This window comes from Hemibagrus wyckioides, linkage group LG28, assembly GCF_019097595.1.
Source record: "Hemibagrus wyckioides isolate EC202008001 linkage group LG28, SWU_Hwy_1.0, whole genome shotgun sequence".
Classification (NCBI taxonomy): Eukaryota; Metazoa; Chordata; class Actinopteri; order Siluriformes; family Bagridae; genus Hemibagrus; species Hemibagrus wyckioides.
In genome coordinates this window covers 11,142,605-11,161,077 of record NC_080737.1, presented here as the reverse complement: position 1 = coordinate 11,161,077, position 18,473 = coordinate 11,142,605, and the positions used below count along the sequence as shown (strand labels likewise).

The 18,473-nt window shown below is 39.2% G+C and overlaps 1 protein-coding gene across 4 annotated transcripts; it reads right to left on the bottom strand.

The window, feature by feature from the left end:
* Positions 1-305: 305 nt before the first annotated feature.
* On the bottom strand, positions 306-18,332 carry fkbp15a (FKBP prolyl isomerase family member 15a). 4 transcript variants are annotated; one of them, XM_058382775.1, is made up of 26 exons: positions 17,081-18,332; positions 15,801-16,078; positions 14,771-14,877; positions 14,605-14,668; positions 14,410-14,479; positions 14,231-14,305; positions 14,045-14,143; positions 12,354-12,503; positions 11,294-11,362; positions 10,510-10,653; positions 10,255-10,358; positions 9,352-9,400; positions 8,258-8,365; positions 7,914-8,093; positions 7,189-7,255; positions 6,213-6,316; positions 5,919-6,020; positions 5,685-5,773; positions 5,457-5,553; positions 4,888-5,059; positions 4,245-4,381; positions 3,795-3,950; positions 2,998-3,087; positions 2,855-2,908; positions 1,981-2,088; positions 306-749 (listed from the first exon to the last, which is right to left on the bottom strand). In XM_058382775.1, the coding sequence occupies exons 2-26, from the start codon at positions 15,845-15,847 to the stop codon at positions 558-560; spliced, it is 2,634 nt and encodes an 877-aa protein (XP_058238758.1). In that variant the 5' UTR covers positions 15,848-16,078; positions 17,081-18,332; the 3' UTR covers positions 306-557. The 4 variants fall into 4 exon arrangements, with proteins under 4 accessions (XP_058238758.1, XP_058238756.1, XP_058238757.1 ...); XM_058382773.1 differs by lacking the exon at positions 15,801-16,078; XM_058382774.1 differs by lacking the exon at positions 15,801-16,078 and having other exon boundaries at positions 7,189-7,237.
* Between the last annotated feature and the right edge of the window lie 141 nt (positions 18,333-18,473).

The following is an 18,473-nucleotide window of genomic DNA, read 5'->3' as shown; positions in this document are numbered from 1 at the left end:
ATCTTTTATTTCACATAAATACAGCTGTCAGTTACATATTACATTCTTCCCTAGTCTTGTTATAGCTACTGTTTCATTACATCAAAATGTTATATTCAGGTCAAAGAAAATCAAGAAATATGGAGACATTAAATCTGTTCATATCTTTATATAACCTTTATGAAATAATGTTTAAAATTCTGCAATTATTCCAAGTCATTTGTTAGAGATTATATATATATATATATATATATATATATATATATATATATATATATATATATATATATATATATATATATATATATATATATATATATCATGGTGATTGTAGTAATTATTTAACCAGATGTTAGTTTTAGGCTCGTTGCACATTTGGTGATTTTCCTCCCAGCACACACTACTAACCTGGTAAGTAACCGGCAAGTTGATCCAGTGTGTAAAGGCTGGAGTGTGACTGTCCTTTAGTGTTACTATAATGTCTCCGGAAATCAGATCTCATGTTCAAACCCTTTCACTCTGAGTTCAATGACCGCTGCTTCTGTACATCTGAAGCTAATGAAGCATCACTGCTCACTTCAGAAGCTTCTAGACTGAGTTTCATACGCGGTCATGTAGGTGTGGTCCAGGCTCTGGGGGCTTTCCATTTCCTCACTTTTTATACTATGCTCTTTCATTCCTTCACTCTGTCTCTCCTCTGCAGAGATGTACTCCTCCTCCTCCTCTTCCTCTTCGGACTTTCGCTCCTTAAGGAACTGCATAGTCACACACTACAAAAAAAACAAGATAATTAATTCACTGATAATATAACATGCTCCATAATTATTCATTCATTTATCTTCAGTAAGTGATTTTTCCTGGTCACAGTCATGATAGAATGGACACAAGGTGAGAGTACATCCTGAATGGGATACCAGAAAAAAAACACATGGCACCGTACACACACACACATAGGGACATCTCAGCAGCAGCCCAGCGCAAACCCAGGGACAACCGGCAAAAAAAAAAAAAAGGGAAAACAGCCTGGAACCTGAGCTCAGGATCAAACCAGGGACCCTGGAGTTATGAGATAGCAACACTACTCCAATATGGTGAATAATTTCAACTAATCACTTTACAGAAATTGGATCAGTGCTTGCAGAGCAATATGGCAGCAGTGAAGACTCAGCACAGCATATTAATAACCAAGCTGGATATGAGCCATTTTTGCTCATTTATTTTCATGTCCAAAAATATTTTTAAGTCCACAATGGACCAAAGATGCATTTAAGTAATTGCATTTGAGTCAGTGTGTAAATGCGATTCTGAAACACACTTCAGCATATATAACTTCTCCCTCCAAACACTAAAATATACTTACTACACTGGCAGCATCAAAATCAGGTTTATTGGCCATGAGTGTTTATACACACACAAGGAGCTTGGTGCTGGCTTAAACAGACAATTATTGACTGCTCCATCTATAGAGAATAAGAAAAAACCTCAATTCCGTTATGATAATGTATTTAACAGTATAATATTCAACAAAGTAGGTAAATGCATGACTAGGCAGGTGTACAGGGGTTCATAATAAAGTGAGTGTGTTTGGAAAGTCTGATATTTATTTAATTAGTCAATAATGCGACAGCAGCATGATGCATAAAATCATGATGACCTGTGCAAGATATGTCCTGTCAGCACAGTACAGCATATATGGCTGTGATGACAAAGACCAGCTTGACCAGAAGGGACACAGATACAGGAGGACTACACTGACATTTCCATGACATTTTGGCAGATACTTTTATTCAAAGTGGCTTACAAGTGAGAACGAAAATCAGTCCTCAGCCCTGCAGGTTTAGCTGCTCAGCTGTGTGCTTAGATTGTAAATCACTGGATAATTAGTGTCCAAGTGGCTACCAAATGAATAAATCTAATAACTGCAAGTCATCAGTTACTAAGATTCATACTATAGTTATGAAGGTGCACATTCAGTCATATCTCTAAATAGCTGTACACTACCTTGATGGTGCTGAGGACGATCTTCAGGACAGATTCCCCGGAATAAGACTCCTGCAGATTAAACTGTGCTCTCAGAGTGTGGAACAGCTCATTCATCACCCACTTCACCTGTAGCAAGACATCATGCACATGTAGGTCTTTGTGAACTGAAGGAGTTACACACGTTACCATGCATAACATTATGACCACCTGGGCACCCTGACTGGTTTGCAGCTATGCAGCCCCACATGCAACAAACTGTGATGCACTGTGTACTCTGAAACCTTTCTATCAGAACCAGCATTAACGTCTTCAGCAATTTGAGCAACATTAGCTCGTCTGTTGGATCGGATCACACGGGCCAGCCTTCACTCCCCACTGTTCCTTCCTTGGTCCACTTTTAACAGATACCGACCACTGCAGACCAGGAACACCCCACAAGAGCTGCAGTTTTGGAGATGCTCTGATCCAGTCGTCTAGCCATCACAATTTGGCCTTTTGTCAATCAAACACATCAACTTTGAGGACAAAATGTTCACTTGCTGCCTAATATATCCCACCCACCAACAGGTGCCATGATGAGGAGATAATCAGTGTTATTCACGTCATCTGTCACCGGTCATAATTTTAACTGTTCTAGTCTTATAAAACTACCCACAGGTTAGTCTGGTGTGGCCTATACTGTACCTTATGTATGTCATGTCTAGATTTAATGTATTTTTCCAGCTAAGGGGTTTATATCAAATAATTTATTTCAATTTGTTCCACTTGCTATTTATCTAATACATGACTCTGCTTATTCAATACCAAAAGTGTCACCGTGTCCCAGAATCCAGCAGGATTCTCAATTGGTCATCCAGAACATTGCTGAAGAGACTACATGACCACACCTCACCTGGGCCTCAAGTTGCTGTCTTTCTCTCTCCAGTTCCTTCTGTAATGTTGCATTCTACAAAACAAAGAAAAGAAGAAGAATTAGGAAAAAACCTTGATGGGTGATGAACACATCTGCCCCCAGGCAACTTCCTAACATGGTACCTGTTTCTGTAGCAGAGTGTTCTCTTCTTCTAGTTTTAATTTCTGCTCCTTCAGTGCTGCATCACGCCTCTCCTGCCACCCTGTCTCCAGCTGAACAGAAACACACACCGTGTAAAACAGGGAGGTGTGAATTATCTACATCAGTCACTTATTCGAGCAGCATATCAAACTTCTGGGGTTGCTACACATTAGCATTTAAATTGCTCCGATTTCTGTAGGCAATTTCTTGGCTCCTACTGCAGTTATTACAAAAGAAATTTTGATTATAGCTGAAACGACTGGATGAATATATGTCCAGGGCTGGACCCAATAGAAACAAACATGTCAATGCTGCGGTCATCTTGGACTTGATAACTTTCTAGATTGAGTGGCATTTGGAGTACTTGGAGATTTTCTCCAAAAATGGATGTTGACTGCGCAACATTTGGATGCAACAATCACTTGCATGTGAAAAGAACAAGGAGTCACTTTTTACATGCAAGAGCTCTGGCAATATTTTCTATTCTATTCATACTACTCTGTGTACATTAACTTTATCTAAGATCTTGTCATGTAGTAGTAGTTTGTGTAAACTCTGACAGGATTCATTTACAGATTTGTGAGATGTAGACTCAATCATATAATCATGACAGCCGAGGTTAGTTTTGTCTAGCTATTTAAGAATTAGAATTATTTTGGTCTGTTTAAGTAGTGTTATAGATTTAAATCTGTCACTAGCAGTGAAATGCTTGCTTAGAGCTGGAGCGTTTGTTGTGGGACAATACAGTCAGACAATACACACTCCTAGTACACTGCACCTGTGGTCTGCTGCGTGTTCCAGCATGGACTCTGGCTTTCCTGAGCTGGTCAAGGAGCTGCTGCTGTTCCTGATCACTGCTGCAGCGCTGCTCCTCCAGCTCCAATAGAAAGCGCTCCCGTTCCTGCTGCCACTTCCTCTTCCTGTCTGCCAGCAGCTGGTGTACAAACACACACAAACAAATCAACCTTACAATATGAAATATTCAGGTTTGTGATATTTTCATATTATTTCGAAGTATGATGTGTAAAATAATTTCTCTGTAGGCAATACATTATAATCAATAAATAAAACTAAAAACTTACTAAAGTAGGTTTTCTAAGTTGCATTTAGGCAGACCGCTCCAATCTGATTTTTTTTACATACGCAATCTGAAATTCTCCCTAAAATTTTATTACTGTTTTTAAGAGTATGCTCTCTTCCACTCTCTCTCTCTCTCACACACACACACCTGGTTCAGGCTCTCGTTCTCTGCCCTCAGGTCTTGAATCTCCTCCTCCATGTTCGTCATTGTCCACTCCATCTTTCTGCGCTTCTGTCTCTCTTCTCTCCACTGCTGCTGAGATTGTGCAACCTCCTTCTCCAGCTCTGTACATCATTACACTTACACTCATTCCAATCCTCAAACGAGAACATCACAGACGTGTTCAATTTATTTAAGGAATTATGTATTTAAAATAAAAAAATATATATATTTATTAAAGAGTGGCTTTATTTGTGGCCATTTATATCATTGACCACTACGTGACTGCTGAATAAAACAAGGTTTTTGGGTTTTTTTTAATTAGGAGAAATCACAATAATTTGTCACAAACACAAAAATGAGTCAAACATGGTAAGAACATTCTGTATATTACACCGAAATAACTGCATTGTAATTAGTGATGAACAGTGAGGATCAGATCATTTAGAATGTTTGGGCCTATTAAAAACTACCCTCTTACCCTCAATGCTGCATCAATAAATTGTTTTTCTTAAACCAAGACAGAATTATTAAGCTGAACCAAATCATATCACCGTCATGAAATAAATTCTCTTTCATTCACAGACATTTTTAATGAATAAGCAGCCAGAAGGCAAATGTTGACCTCTACCTTCCACCTTAGACTCCAGGGAAGTGATGAGAGCACAGCGGCTCTGGCTTTCCTGCAGGACGGCACTGAGCTCGGCTTGCAGCTCCGTCACCCTCTGCTGGAGACCATCTGCCTCCTGCTGCAGCTTCCACACACGAGAAGACGACATGTCCAACTCTTCAGCCAAACGCACCTGAGAGGAGAAACACAACTGGTCAGTAGTTTATTCTCTTTGGAATTAAGATGAAGGATCTTGAATTGAGCTTACAGTGGAGTTTCCTTCAATGCTGTGCCACATTTTAATCAGATATTGTACTGCCCTCATACAGAACAGCGATGCAGCAAGAATGGGTTCTCAAAACCAGGGCTAGGAAACATTTTTAAACAAAACTTGACCTACTGTATGTGCAATCAAGAGTTTGACCAATACTGAGTAAATAACAAAAAGAAAATACTTTAACCTTGTAATTTAAATGTATTTATAGCAAATTTCCTATGTATATTTTGTTAGTGCTACACAGACTGTGATTCTAAGCTAAACACTAAACTGGCAAAGAGCCCCATTGGAGCTGGCCTACATCTACACACACCTTCTCCTGCTCAGCGTGTAGAAGCCTGGTGTGATGACTGCTGCTCTGAAGAACGTCATTTGTCTGTTCCAGCAGCAAGCGACTTTTCTCCATACACCTAAACACACACACACAAACACACACACATTTAGCCAACACTGCTTTTGCTGACTAAGATGCTGATCGGATAAAGATGGATGAAGCATAAAGTGATAATTAGTGACTGAAATTGGATTTGGGATGACGTGCCTCTGTTCAGCGAGCTCTCCTATTTTACATTGCTGTTCTTCCACTCTAGAGCCAGTCTCAAGTGCCTCCTTCTTCAGAGTGGTGTTTTCCTGCAGTATACACACACACACACACACACACACACACACACACACACACACACACACACACACACACACACAAAGCTGTGTTAAACAAGCGTCCCAGTAGGACAAACAATACACCTTGCTGAATGTTTCATGAGGCAGAACACACCTGAATAATTCTCTGTATGTTGTGTAGGATCACGGCTGTGTCCAGAGATCCACTGGACAGAGCCAAAGAGCAGATGCTGCCGTGTTTACGTAGTTCATCAACCTGGAAGAGACAATTATATGTTAAGTTCAAGATTGCTCTGAGACAGTAAATGATCTTTCTTTTCACCAACATGGCATAGATGACTATAGCATGTAGTGAGTTTTATTCCACATTAAACATTAATGTAAGAGTAAAAACACACAAGTTGCTTTAATATATACTGCACCCAGTACCCAAGGAAACCTACTATACCTTAGAAGCCAAGTAGTCAATTTTGTCAGTCACTCTTGCAACAGCTAAGCGGATTTCAGTGTTATGTTGTCGTGCTTCAGTCATCATGAAGGAGCCAATGTCGGCTAAATGGAAAGGAGAATGATCAAAATAATCAGATATCTACATAACTAGTATAGCAGCTCCACTAAATATTAAAAACTTAATACACAGCACGGACATATACAGACAGGCATATTTACACAATCCTTCCATTTTCACAGGCTCAAAAGTAATTGGACGATTGACTGGTAAGCAATTTCATTGCCAAGTCCTCATTATTCAGGAGGAAGGTGCGTCATTGTCAAAGTCTACAATCAAGAGACAGCTTCATGAATGTAAATACAGAGACTTTACCTCAAGATGCAAACCACTGCAACACTCAAGAACAGAAAGGGAAATCATACTTTGCTAGAAATTATATCCAAAATAAATACACTAAAAAAAAAAAAACTGCCCAGTTCTGGGTAAGGGTAAGATTCTTTAGACAGATGAAACCAAGATTAACTTGTATCCGAATGATGGTTAGAGAAGAATATGGAGAAGGAAAGGAAGGGGTCGTGATCCAAAGCACATCATCTGTCTTAAGGAAAAAAATGAAATGCTCTGAAATGGCCAGGTCCTGTCCTAAACCCAACTGAGCATGCTTTTCATTTACTGAAGATACAGTAAAGGACAGTCAAAACATCTGAAGGAAGGAAACTCAGTACTTGGTGATGTCCATAGGGTCCAGACTTGCAAGCTTGCATCCAAGTACTAAAATAACCCTTATAATTTTGTCAGTTTGTCCAATAACTTTTGAGCTTGTGAAAATGGCTGTAAATTCTAAATGGTTAATGCAGTATATTTGTTAAACCCCTTTGAATTTAAGCTAAAATGGTGGTGTACAGAGGCAAAAAATGATAGCAGTGAATGATGACAGAGACGAGTCGTATATAAAAGAAAGCATTTTACTCACTCAGGTATGGGGTGTGCTGCGGTGGAAAGGATAATGTGAAAGGTTGTAGCTGTGATGCAGAATAAGGCTGTTTGTTAAAGAAATAAAACCAAATAAATTCTCTAACAAATTTTGAAACATTTTTCATAGACCATATTTCTCATACTACAACATATATTGTGCTCTTTACCTGTGATTAATTAGAATGTTATATTTAATAAATTACCCAAATATTATTTATTTAATATTGTCTCTCTGTCACAGTCCCAATTCTCTTGCCAATGGTTTTAATGGGTTCATAAGCATTATTAGGATCCAAGAGCAGCCACTTATTTTTTAAACTTATTTTGTTGTGGCAATAAAATTGATTAACGATATATATTGGAAGAAAAATGCTTTATGCGTTAAATAAAATAATACTTAACAAAATATTAAAAAATAAATAAATAAATAAATCTAGGCCTAGCATTACCTGTTCATGATCAATCCTATTGGTATATAATATGAGGAGCATTGATTTAAAAATGTGATTTTTAACTAGATCCTTATTATAAGCAAATAAACAGTGCTAGCCAATCAAAAATGAAAAGAAAAAAAAAAAATCATTTTTCATAGTTGACAAAAAGCAGAGATTTATTCAGTAGGTTGACAAAACTTCTCATAATCTAATTATATGTTAATACTTTACCCTTTGATAATACTGATGCTGCATAAGAAAAAATGAGTCAGCTACAACAGCAGCCCACCTGGAAAGCTCTATCTGAGCAGACATGCACCTCCTGAGCTGTGTGTGTGTTCACCGCCTCTGTGTGTTGGACGGCTGCAGGTTTTGAGGAGGCTGCAGATGGAGCGGTTTCTACAGGCAGTAGAGAAGAAGCAGCAGCTTGGACTGATGAACCACATGCTGATGTCGACTCACTGCTTTCCTATACAGACACACAGAACTCACGCTGACATGACAAAACATTATGAGCTATAGTGTACAATGCTATCTGAAGTATAAACCTGGAATTGATTCAATTACTGTGATGTTCAAGAAAAATTCTGACTACACATCTTCATTCCCTACATTTCCATGCTTCCTCTCTACCTCTATCGCCGAGTCGCTTGGTTGAGCTGCAATGGTCAGGAAAGGCAGTGTGGGCTGCCCCATTTTAGCCATGCGGGAGATTAGCTTGGCTTTGTCTGCATCTGGAAGCTGCAGTTTACAAGGAGGGAAAAGGAGGAAGAACTGAAGAATTATCTGAAATCTTCATTATTGGGACATTTTCCACAGCAAATAATGAAGTGAAAACAGGGCTTTTAATCAGTTTAATGAATCTGTAGTAAACACTCATGATTGCTTCTATACTCAGCCCTCATCAATGTTTTGGGGCAAGTCTCACAGTTGAAGCTGCAGGTTTATATACCAATACGGTTCAGTTTCATATAATATAAAGTCTCTGCATGCTCCATATGTCAAGAAGAATTCTTCGTTCTCTGTAAATCATGACTTCCTTAGTTATTTTGAAGTAAAATAAGTCCAGACAACTGTGAGATTCGATCCCCGCCCCTTCACCCATGATGCTCAGTGGACCAGAGACTGAATCAGTGAATCACATCCAAGCTGGGAGTGAAGAGGAGGAAGGGGAAGGGGGGGGGGGGAGTACCAAACTCTCAGTTCACACAAAGCTGAAAGGGTTTTTTGATCATAACTGGATCTCAAAGCATAAATAATAATGTGTGCGACGCATCGTCACACCATTGTTTTTTAACATATTGTTTTTATTAATTATTCATATTGAGATTACTTCATAAAATGCCTTGCAAAAGTATTCACCCCCTAGGTGTTTTGTTGCATTACAACCTGGAATTAAAATGGATTTTATGTAAAGGACCTAACAAAATAGTCCAATAGTAGAATGGAAGAAGAAAAACTTATGCACATTGTGTTCACATGACGAGAATAAAAAAAAAAAGATACTCTGCACCTTCAGTAGGCATGTTGTATAATAAAAATATTACAAACCACAAAACAATCCAAAACTCATATATATATATATATACATTCATATATACAGTTGTATGATTTTATATATTCATGTGCAGACTGAAAAGCAGCTTCACAGGCAGGGATCAGATAAAAAAAAAAGAAACCTGGAAAGGATCTTGTTAATGGTTTTCATTTAACAGAAACAGACTCACCTTTGGAAGCTCATTTAGACTTCGGCACTTAACCCATGCCGCTTGATCTCTAAACATTAAACATTAAGTCATTAAATTGCAGATAGCTAGAGATGGCATGTGTATGGAATTGCACTGCACTATAGAATATTCATTTCAGTGGAGTCTTAAATTTTTGTGGTGCCACAAAATGAAGTTCAATTCAATTTATTTGTATAGCGCCATTTACAAAGGACATTGTCTCAAAGCAGTTTTACAAAAGAAGATAAACAGAAAGGAGAGGGAAAATAAATGAATAAATAAAAATAAAGAAATAAATAAATAGAAATAAAAATAAATTATTTTATTTTATCCCTAATGAGCAAGCCTGTGGCGATGGTGGCAAGGAAAAACTCCCTGTGATGATATGAGGAAGAAATCTTGAGAGGAACCAGGCTCAGAAGGGAACCTCATCCTCATTAGGGTGACACTGGACAGTAAATAACGTAACTGTAACTGATTAATGTCCTTTCTATAACAGAAATCAATGGCCCATGAGGAACTATTAGGTCAGTGTAGTTTCTGAGGTCATTATAGACACTAATTCTTTGCTGTCACAAGCTGACAGATGAAATGGCAGATCTGTGACGGTGTGAAAGTCCCCAAGTGGCTCTGTCCACGGCTGTCTCCTGGGTCACAGGCACATCGCACAGGCGATGTTGCGCATTACAGCCAGCTAATGCGACATGGTTGAAAGATTTGTACTTCATTCCTCAATTTTACTGTACTAATTAAAATAATAACCAAGCTTAATTACAAAACTTGTTAGGTTTCTTGCTAATGCCAGTTAATAATCTTGCTAGTTAATGCTGGGGCAGCGGCATGCAGAGACATGGTTTGTGTAGTGAATTTGTGTTGTCAGACTGTGACATGTCTTGCACAAACCCTTGGTCAGAGCAGCCCAAAGCAGACTGGACTGAACTCCCCGCATTTCCATCTAGTGACTTGTTGCTGTCTGTAGATCCTGCAGCAACTTTGGAGAAATTAACCTAGATAATAGGTTGTGTCAAATACCAAAGAAAAAAAAAAAACAGCATTTAGTTTAAACATTAACTAACTACCACTGAGCAGATGTGAGAAAACTACACTGAAATGTGCATGTCTCATTCAATGAAATGAAGAGAAAGATGGAGCACCTACCTGCTGAACCTCTACAGCAAACACGAGTGTGCTGGAGGGTGGCAAACGGTTTGGATCAACTTTTGACCCGTAACTCATGCTGGGGGGAACAATTATAAGACGTCGACCTCCTTTCTGCATTCCTAACATCCCCATTTCCCATCCCTACCCAAGAGGAAGAGGAAAAACTGAGCAGATCTGACTGGTTAAGCAGGACATGCACCGATCAGGTATAACATTATGAGCAGTGACCAGTGAGGTCAATAACACTGATGATCTCCTCATCATGGCACCTGTTAGTGGGTGGGATATATTAGGCAGCAAGTGAACATTTTGTCCTCAAAGTTGATGTGTTAGAAACAGGAAAAATGGGCAAGTGTGAGGATTTGAGCGAGTTTGACAAAGGGCCAAATTGTGATGGCTAGAAGACTGGATCAGAGCATCTCCAAAACTGCAGCTCTTTGGGGTGTTCCCGGTCTGCAGTGGTCAGTATCTATCAAAAGTGGTCCAAGGAAGGAACAGTGGTGAACCGGAGACAGGGTCATGGACGGCCAAGACTCATTGATGCACGTGGGGAGTCGGTCCATGTGATCCGATCCAACAGACGAGCTACTGGTGCTAAAATTGCTGAAGAAGTTAATGCTGGTTCTGACAGAAAGGTGTCAGAATACACAGTGCATGACGGGTCAGGGCTGTTTTGGCAGCAAAAGGGAGACCAACACAATATTAGGCAGGTGGTCAAAATATTATGCCTAATCGGTGTACGTGTAATAATTAGCTTTCACAAATATAATGAATGCCTCACCATCCGAGGCGTGTCAGAGCCCAGGCTCACTCGCTGGACCTCGTCTCTGCATGAGGTGGAATCAAATAACTGCAAAACAAAGTCACATGGATCCTGCTGTAACAAACCTCTCTCGAATGGAACAGGACGCGCAGCAGAAACACAATTATGAGCTCTTATCTCAAACTGCAGGACTGGCATGACTTCTGTTGCTGCTTGGCTCTGATGTTCTCATATAAATGGACAGAGCTTGTTTAGTTAATGTGCTCAGAATAAAAACTGAATATACCCATGCTCTTTTTTCTAAACGCAGAGAATGAAACTCACATTCCAAAGAGTTCTATCCCTTTTATACCACAGCACATCTGTAACTGATTACATTTCATTTTAACTGATAAAATAGAAAGGTATTTCTTTTTATTGTGTTTACAGCTTACTGTTTTTATTTACGTTGTAAATCTCTAAACAGTCATTCCCACAGTAGCCTGATTTTCGCCCAATCTTGAGGGAAAGATGTTACATAAGAAGTTACATAAAAATCTCAAAGTGAACGTTCTCGAACCTTACACCTTAAAAGGAATCTTTATCTACATCTATTTATGCCCACTATTTGGGCAGTGTTACTCAGAAGGTCAGGGTTCAAGCTCCAGCACCAGCAAGATGCCACAGTTGGGCCCCTGAGCAAGGCCCTTAACCCACTCTGCTCCAGGGGCACTGCATCATGACTGACCCTCCTTGACCCCAACCTCCAAAACCTCCAAAATGTTTTTTCGTCTGTTAAATAACACAATCCATTTCCAGTTAAATTTTGATTACATGGAGCTTCAACCACACAGATCTCCATGGATTCATTACCACAGAATAATAAAACGAGAATAGAACGAGTGCATGACTTGTTACAGTCTGAAGTAAAATCACTGTTAAAGATTCTAGAAAATTCAGACAGCATTGTGCTATATGAGTAATCACAGCATTCATGCACCATTTTATCCTACAAACATCTGATTTACATTATCTTCATTGTGTGAAAGCTCAGATCAAGCTCTTTAAGGGCAAAGGAAGCAAGCAAACACACACACACCTGCCCCATAGCATGATTCTGAAGCAGCCAGCTGGACAAGGCCACCTCCACTGTGTCCCCCATGCAGACTGTCTGTCCCTCACCATGGACCAAGTCCTGAGTCAGCAGCGTGTCCCTGCAGGTCTGACTGTTCCACCGGGCCACACACACCTGATGCGCACATACATTGGGAAACAGAAGTGGGAATACTCTGGGAGTGTTGTTAAGTACATGTTTAAAGCAAGTCAGTTAAAACACATCATATCATATTTCTTCGAGGTGATGTTTTGCAAGATGACTTAAAGCACCTGATTAAAATTCTTAACAAATCTAAACCGACATGAAAAATAGGAAAAGCATCTGATGAATTCATTTAAAATATTATTTTGAAGAATACTTCATGGCATTCTGAATCTGTAAATACAAGAGCGGAAGAATATAACAAGAACACACACAAACCGATGCTCTTCTGCATTAAAATATAAAAACAAATATAAAAACAAACAATGCCTGACTTTTCCATCAGTCACTACGTACAGCTATGTTTAACTACAGCTAGCCGCTAACTAATGGCATGCAAACTTATTTTTATGAAAGCCATTATTTGCCATGCTGTTCATGTTCCCTGGTGAAAGGTGACTAATTTCCCCTAAATAAGCACAAAATTAGCAAAAAGGAAATGCCACCACGCCACTTCACAACCATTGTGTGTTTGCATACTGGATCAAGTGCCTCTTGTATGTTAGGTAAGGAATAAAACAGCAGGATGTGTGCATTTTATAGGAAAATGATCCAGCACAGTGTGATGCAGCACGTTAAGCAGATTATTTTCTAATAACAGTAAATTGTGTTATTCCTCTTGAGCTACCATAAATGAAAGCTTCAATGTGTTGTATGATTCATTTTGTTAAATAACAAACCCTTTAAATCTGTATATTGTTAGCTTTACGTTATCTAAGACATCTACCAATCAAGGCCCAGTGTACAAGCTGTTACTATGGAAACAAAATGATTAGACCAGAAATTAATCCACATCTTCCAATTTGAGAATTTAACCACACGCTGGTACAAGAAGCAATAACGTGTTTAATTCTAAGATTTTCAGTGGTTTCTTACATGAATGCGACAAATCCTCTGCAGTGACAATTTTTACACTCTAATTAAATGCCCCACTTTGTAAATATACACCGATCTGGCATAACATTATGACCACCTGCCTAATATTGTGTTGGTCCACCTTTTGCTGCCAAAACACCCCTGACCTGTCCACTAGATCCCTGAAGGTGTGCTGTGGTATCTGGCACCAAGACGCAGCAGATCCTTTAAGTCCCGTAAGTTATGGGACTTAATGGATACTTACATGACTTAAAGGACACCGTTGATAGATACTGACCAGCGCAGACCAGGAACACCCCACAAGAGCTGCAGTTTTGGAGATGCTCTGATCCAGTCTAGGCATCACAATTTGGCCCTTGTCAAACTCGCTCAAACCCTTACGCTTGTCCATTTTTCCTGATTCTAACATCAACTTTGAGGAAAAATGTTCACTTGCTGCCTAATATATCCCACCCACTAACAGGGGCCATGATGAGGAGATAATCAGGTCTTATTCACTTCATCTGTCAGTGCTCATAATGTTATGCCTGATCTGTGTGCATTACAAGCTTAGATGACCTTGTAAGATCTGTGCACAAAATTGTGCAGGTGATTACCTCTTTACAGAAGTCTAGTCTAGCTTTCTCCGAGTCAAACTTCAGAGACCAGCTCTGCCGCTGATCATCATAGAAGGCAGTGTAGTGACCCGGCTGAACCTGTGGAATGAAATAAAATTATTGTGCACAGCGCTGCCGGTACTGTAAACTACACAAACAGTGAATAAAAGGCAGAGATCGGCTTGCCGTGAGAACAAATCCATGGTGGATTCGTGCTGTAGTGATTTGTTTCTGCTGACTGCCATACAGCAGGACTTTATACTGCAAAGACCAGGCCATGAATTATCCATACACATGTAAACACCCTCATCACAAACACATGAGAATGGCTTGATCGGTTATTCTCTTGACTGTTATCCTCTCACCTCTTTGTTCAAGTGGTTTCCCAGGATGGCAGCGCCCAACTTGCCATGTGCCACGTATTGTCCGTTCACACTGAAAAAATCATTTTGTTAGACACACTTTGTTAGAATTTTATTATAACCAGATATAAGAATAAGTCAGCTATTTCATTTTACACAGTCAATCATAATCACTATTTTGTAGTCACATTTACTTACAAGCGAAATGCATGGACAGCAACAGCCAGTAAAACAGCTGGAGCTGGTGGAGGAGGAGGGGGACCTAAAATGGTAGAAACCACATTTGACCACATTAATGCTCCTCTACTAAGGCTACGGGTATTTTATTTGACAAAAAATGCTAAAAATGTGCCATCAGGTGTACCAAGAGTGGAGGGGACTTTTTTAGGCTGCTTGGGGGCAGTGAACTTGAAAGACTCATTTCCTTCAGACTCAGCTTGGCACAGACCAAAGAGAGAGGCCAGCTTCGCCCTGTGAATCAAAATACACACACACACAGACACACAACACACTCTTTTTATCACTTATACATCTTGAGAGCAAAGGCAGAAAGCTTGTTCCATTGTTTTATAGTTAAAGGAGTGTTACAATATTGGTTCAGTGATTCATTGTGATGGTTCAGTTGACCGCACATACTCTAAAAATGTTTTACTAGCTAGAAAAACAATGTAGAATTACTTTTAAAGGTCAACAACTCAAGCAGATCAATATATTACATTGACAGAACCCATTTCAACCCATACATCACAGTTAAGAACCACATAATCACAAGGGCTGTTCTTTTCAAGAGTGATGCTGAACCAGGCAGACAACCCGCTGCTTCCCTTAAAGTAAGATTTCAGCTCAAATTTTTTTTTATAAAATATTTATAAAATATCAACAACTGATTCCCTTGACTCAACTGTGATGATAATTCAAAGTACTAACACGGCAACAATTTTATTAATTTAGTCTATTTATTTAAGTTGAGAAAGGTATATCTGACCTTTTAATATAAAAAAATATATCACTTTATAAATGCACTTGTCCTACATCATGTAGGTTAAGAAGAGAAACTCCAGACCAGACTCTCAGAAGATCTAATGAGCTTCCACATGTTCAAGTTGAAATGAACACATTAGGGGGAAAAAATGGAAAACTGAAAACCATACTGGCATCAAAATAACCAACAGAAACAGAAGAGTGCTCGACAAGCCAAACTAGATCATCATCATAGACAACAAAGCACTACATATTCACCAAAACGTTAAAATCACTTCTTTAATCAGACTGCAAGCGTGCTGCAGGTTTCTGTAGTCCTATATAAAAACACCTTTCAGCTAATATTCCTTTAGCACATTCTTCTGATTCACAAGGATTTCGATCTCTGGAGGCTGAGAATGTAGTGTACTGACCCCTGCACCTCTCTCCACAGATAGTCAGTGTCCCACATAGCCGACATGAGCACCAGGTTTCAGTCACTGCCCAGCAGCGAAGATGAACAGCTTTTCTCTCACTTCAGTCCATCCTGTGTGATTCCTGTCTGAATCACAGCTAGTGAATCCACTTGCACTCTAACAACTAGCATGTGAAAGGAATTACAGCAAGCAGTCTTGCGCCTTGACATAACGTATGCTCTACCATCACATGAGCTCTGTGTTTTGGCTGGGTTTTTGTGTCCTCATTCTGTTTTCTGAAACACAAAACATCCACCAAGTCACTCAATCGAACCTTAACTTTGAGGTATTCATGCATATCTTCCGTTATGTTGCTTATCTATGAGACAAAACCCAAGTATTAATCATGAGGGCAGATTAAAAAGGCAGAAACTACAGGAAACCCAGGGGGAAAGTGTTTGAGAATTTGAATGGATGTATACCAGGTCAGTCATTTGTCATGTACTTAGTGATTCTGGGGCTAATTTGCTGGATGAAGCTCTTCTTTATTGCAGTGAGAAGTGAGAAGACATACAAAGGCATTTAATCTTCAAACAGGGACTCTGCTTGGATAGATAGCACTCTATGAAAAAAGTACATCAAGATTAATGGTCATGTTAGCATGAAAACTGAAGCTGATCTGTTTGTACAGAGAGTAGAGATGAGGAGGTGAGAGAGCTGGACCTAATAAATGATTAAAGCGCTGTTTTATTGCACTCTTTAGGTGAAGACGAAGTAAGGGCCAAACCCCCTGGCATCAATATCAGCAGGCAGTCAGATGGCAGTGTGTGTAATATAGGCATGGCACTGTGAGAACCCAAGTGAAAACAGAGCAACATGTCAATGGAAATTTAAACAAAATCAAACATAAAAAAGTCAACTCAGGATTTAATAGTCAGTTAATGTTTGGTATTTGGCCTGATATGATATGATCCTAAAATCTTAGCACTTATTTTTTCACCAACAGCCCAAGTGTAGAAGGCTAAACATTGCACCTACATCTTAATTATAATACTACTGCAAACACATTTTAATCACTCCAAGCCATAGTTCAGTCAGTAAGAATGATTTAAGACCTAGAATAATGACCGAAGAATGCGAAAAAAACCCCACATCTGACGTCATTTATTTTGAGAAACAAACATACTTAATCTTCCATCTCCAGCTGGAGCGCATGCGCATGCTTGAAGCCCAACGTGCCCTTAATTCAGGAGCTGTAATAGCCTAAAGTTCCTTAAAATACTACCTTACACTCTTACCCGCTTTTAGGAGCCAGAAATTCTCCGTCGTGATAATCAGGAAAAATATCTTTAATTTCTTTCATCCTGGGCAGAGAGAGAGAGAGAGAGAGAGACTAGTGACAGAGAGAGACTGCAAGGCACGCGATCGTCCCCAAAATCCACTGCGCGCGAGGACACGGCAGCTATCGACGACGCAGGTGGTCGGTGACGTCACGCTATCAGGAGCAGGTAGGCCAGCTCACGCGCCAACCAATTACCAATTAGGAAGGGCGTGTTTACATGTTGTGTTATATGCATGCTCACCAACACTTGATCCAGTTGACATATCCTCAGAATATCTTGGAATCTTATCATCATCAGCTTCCTGCTTAACTATTTTGCCTCCATGTGTAACTCTATCCTGCCATAAGCGTGTTGAAATACTTTTGATGGAGGATCTTTGCAATTTTCCTTACATGTATTTGTTGATACACAAAGCCAAGGAAGTTTTATCTAAGCTTTATCCATCACATCCTCAGTCAAGTTCTTCCTTGTGGCAAGATTTAGAATAGATATCAATGCAAGATAACCGTCTTGTAAATCACAAAGACACCTTGCACTTTTTTGGGCACCGCAATAGAAAGCAATCCTTGGCAATTTAGCTTTATAATAATGAACCTTCTTTAGAAAATATAGTATTTTGGCTTCACTAATTATGAAAATGAACATATAGACTACAAAAATGTAAGATGCTAGATACTAACACATTTTGGTGTCTTGTTAAAAAAGATGTGGAAAGTTATATGCCAATATTTTTACAGCAGGTTTAACTGTTTGTATTTTTACATTTGTATTTTATTCTGTATTTGCTGCTTCCCCCATTAGGTTGTTTATATTGTTTACATTGTTGTCTATGTCTGTGAACTAATATTGGTAATCATATACGGACAAAATGACTCATAAAAGATCTACCAGATGAAATGGTCAGTGGATGTCGGTAAAAGTTAGACAGATCTACCAGAGTGTCCGACAAAGAGCCGACAAATCAGCATCATTTTCTCATGAAACATGGACTGTCCTTCTTTCTATCTGTCTTTATTTTACTGAATAATCTAACCACAGGCCAGGCAAACTGAATGTAGTTACTAAAAGTGGATGTGGCTCATCACTGGTGTCTCAATCAGCAAAACATTAAGTGCCTTATGAAAGACTGAAAAATAAAAATATATTCCTTGTATAAACAAAATTATAACTAACAATATAAAAGATAGAAAATAGGCACACGCAGAAGATATGCATGAAAAGCCTATTATAGTGTAACTCAAATGACTGTTACTGTGATTACATAACCCTGTCCTGTTTCAGTTAGAGCCAATGACCACAAGACACTGACCTCTACAACCATCTCTTTTATTGTTCAATATATGAATGA

Coding starts and splice junctions, on each gene's coding strand:
- fkbp15a (XM_058382773.1), bottom strand. CDS start 17,145: ATGAAAGAAATTAAAGATATTTTTCCTGATTATCACGACGGAGAATTT. Junction 14,878..17,080: donor TTTCTGGCTCCTAAAAGCGG/GTAAGAGTGTAA, acceptor TTTGATTCACAG/GGCGAAGCTGGCCTCTCTCT. Junction 9,401..10,254: donor TTGGGCTGCTCTGACCAAGG/GTTTGTGCAAGA, acceptor TTTAATGTTTAG/AGATCAAGCGGCATGGGTTA.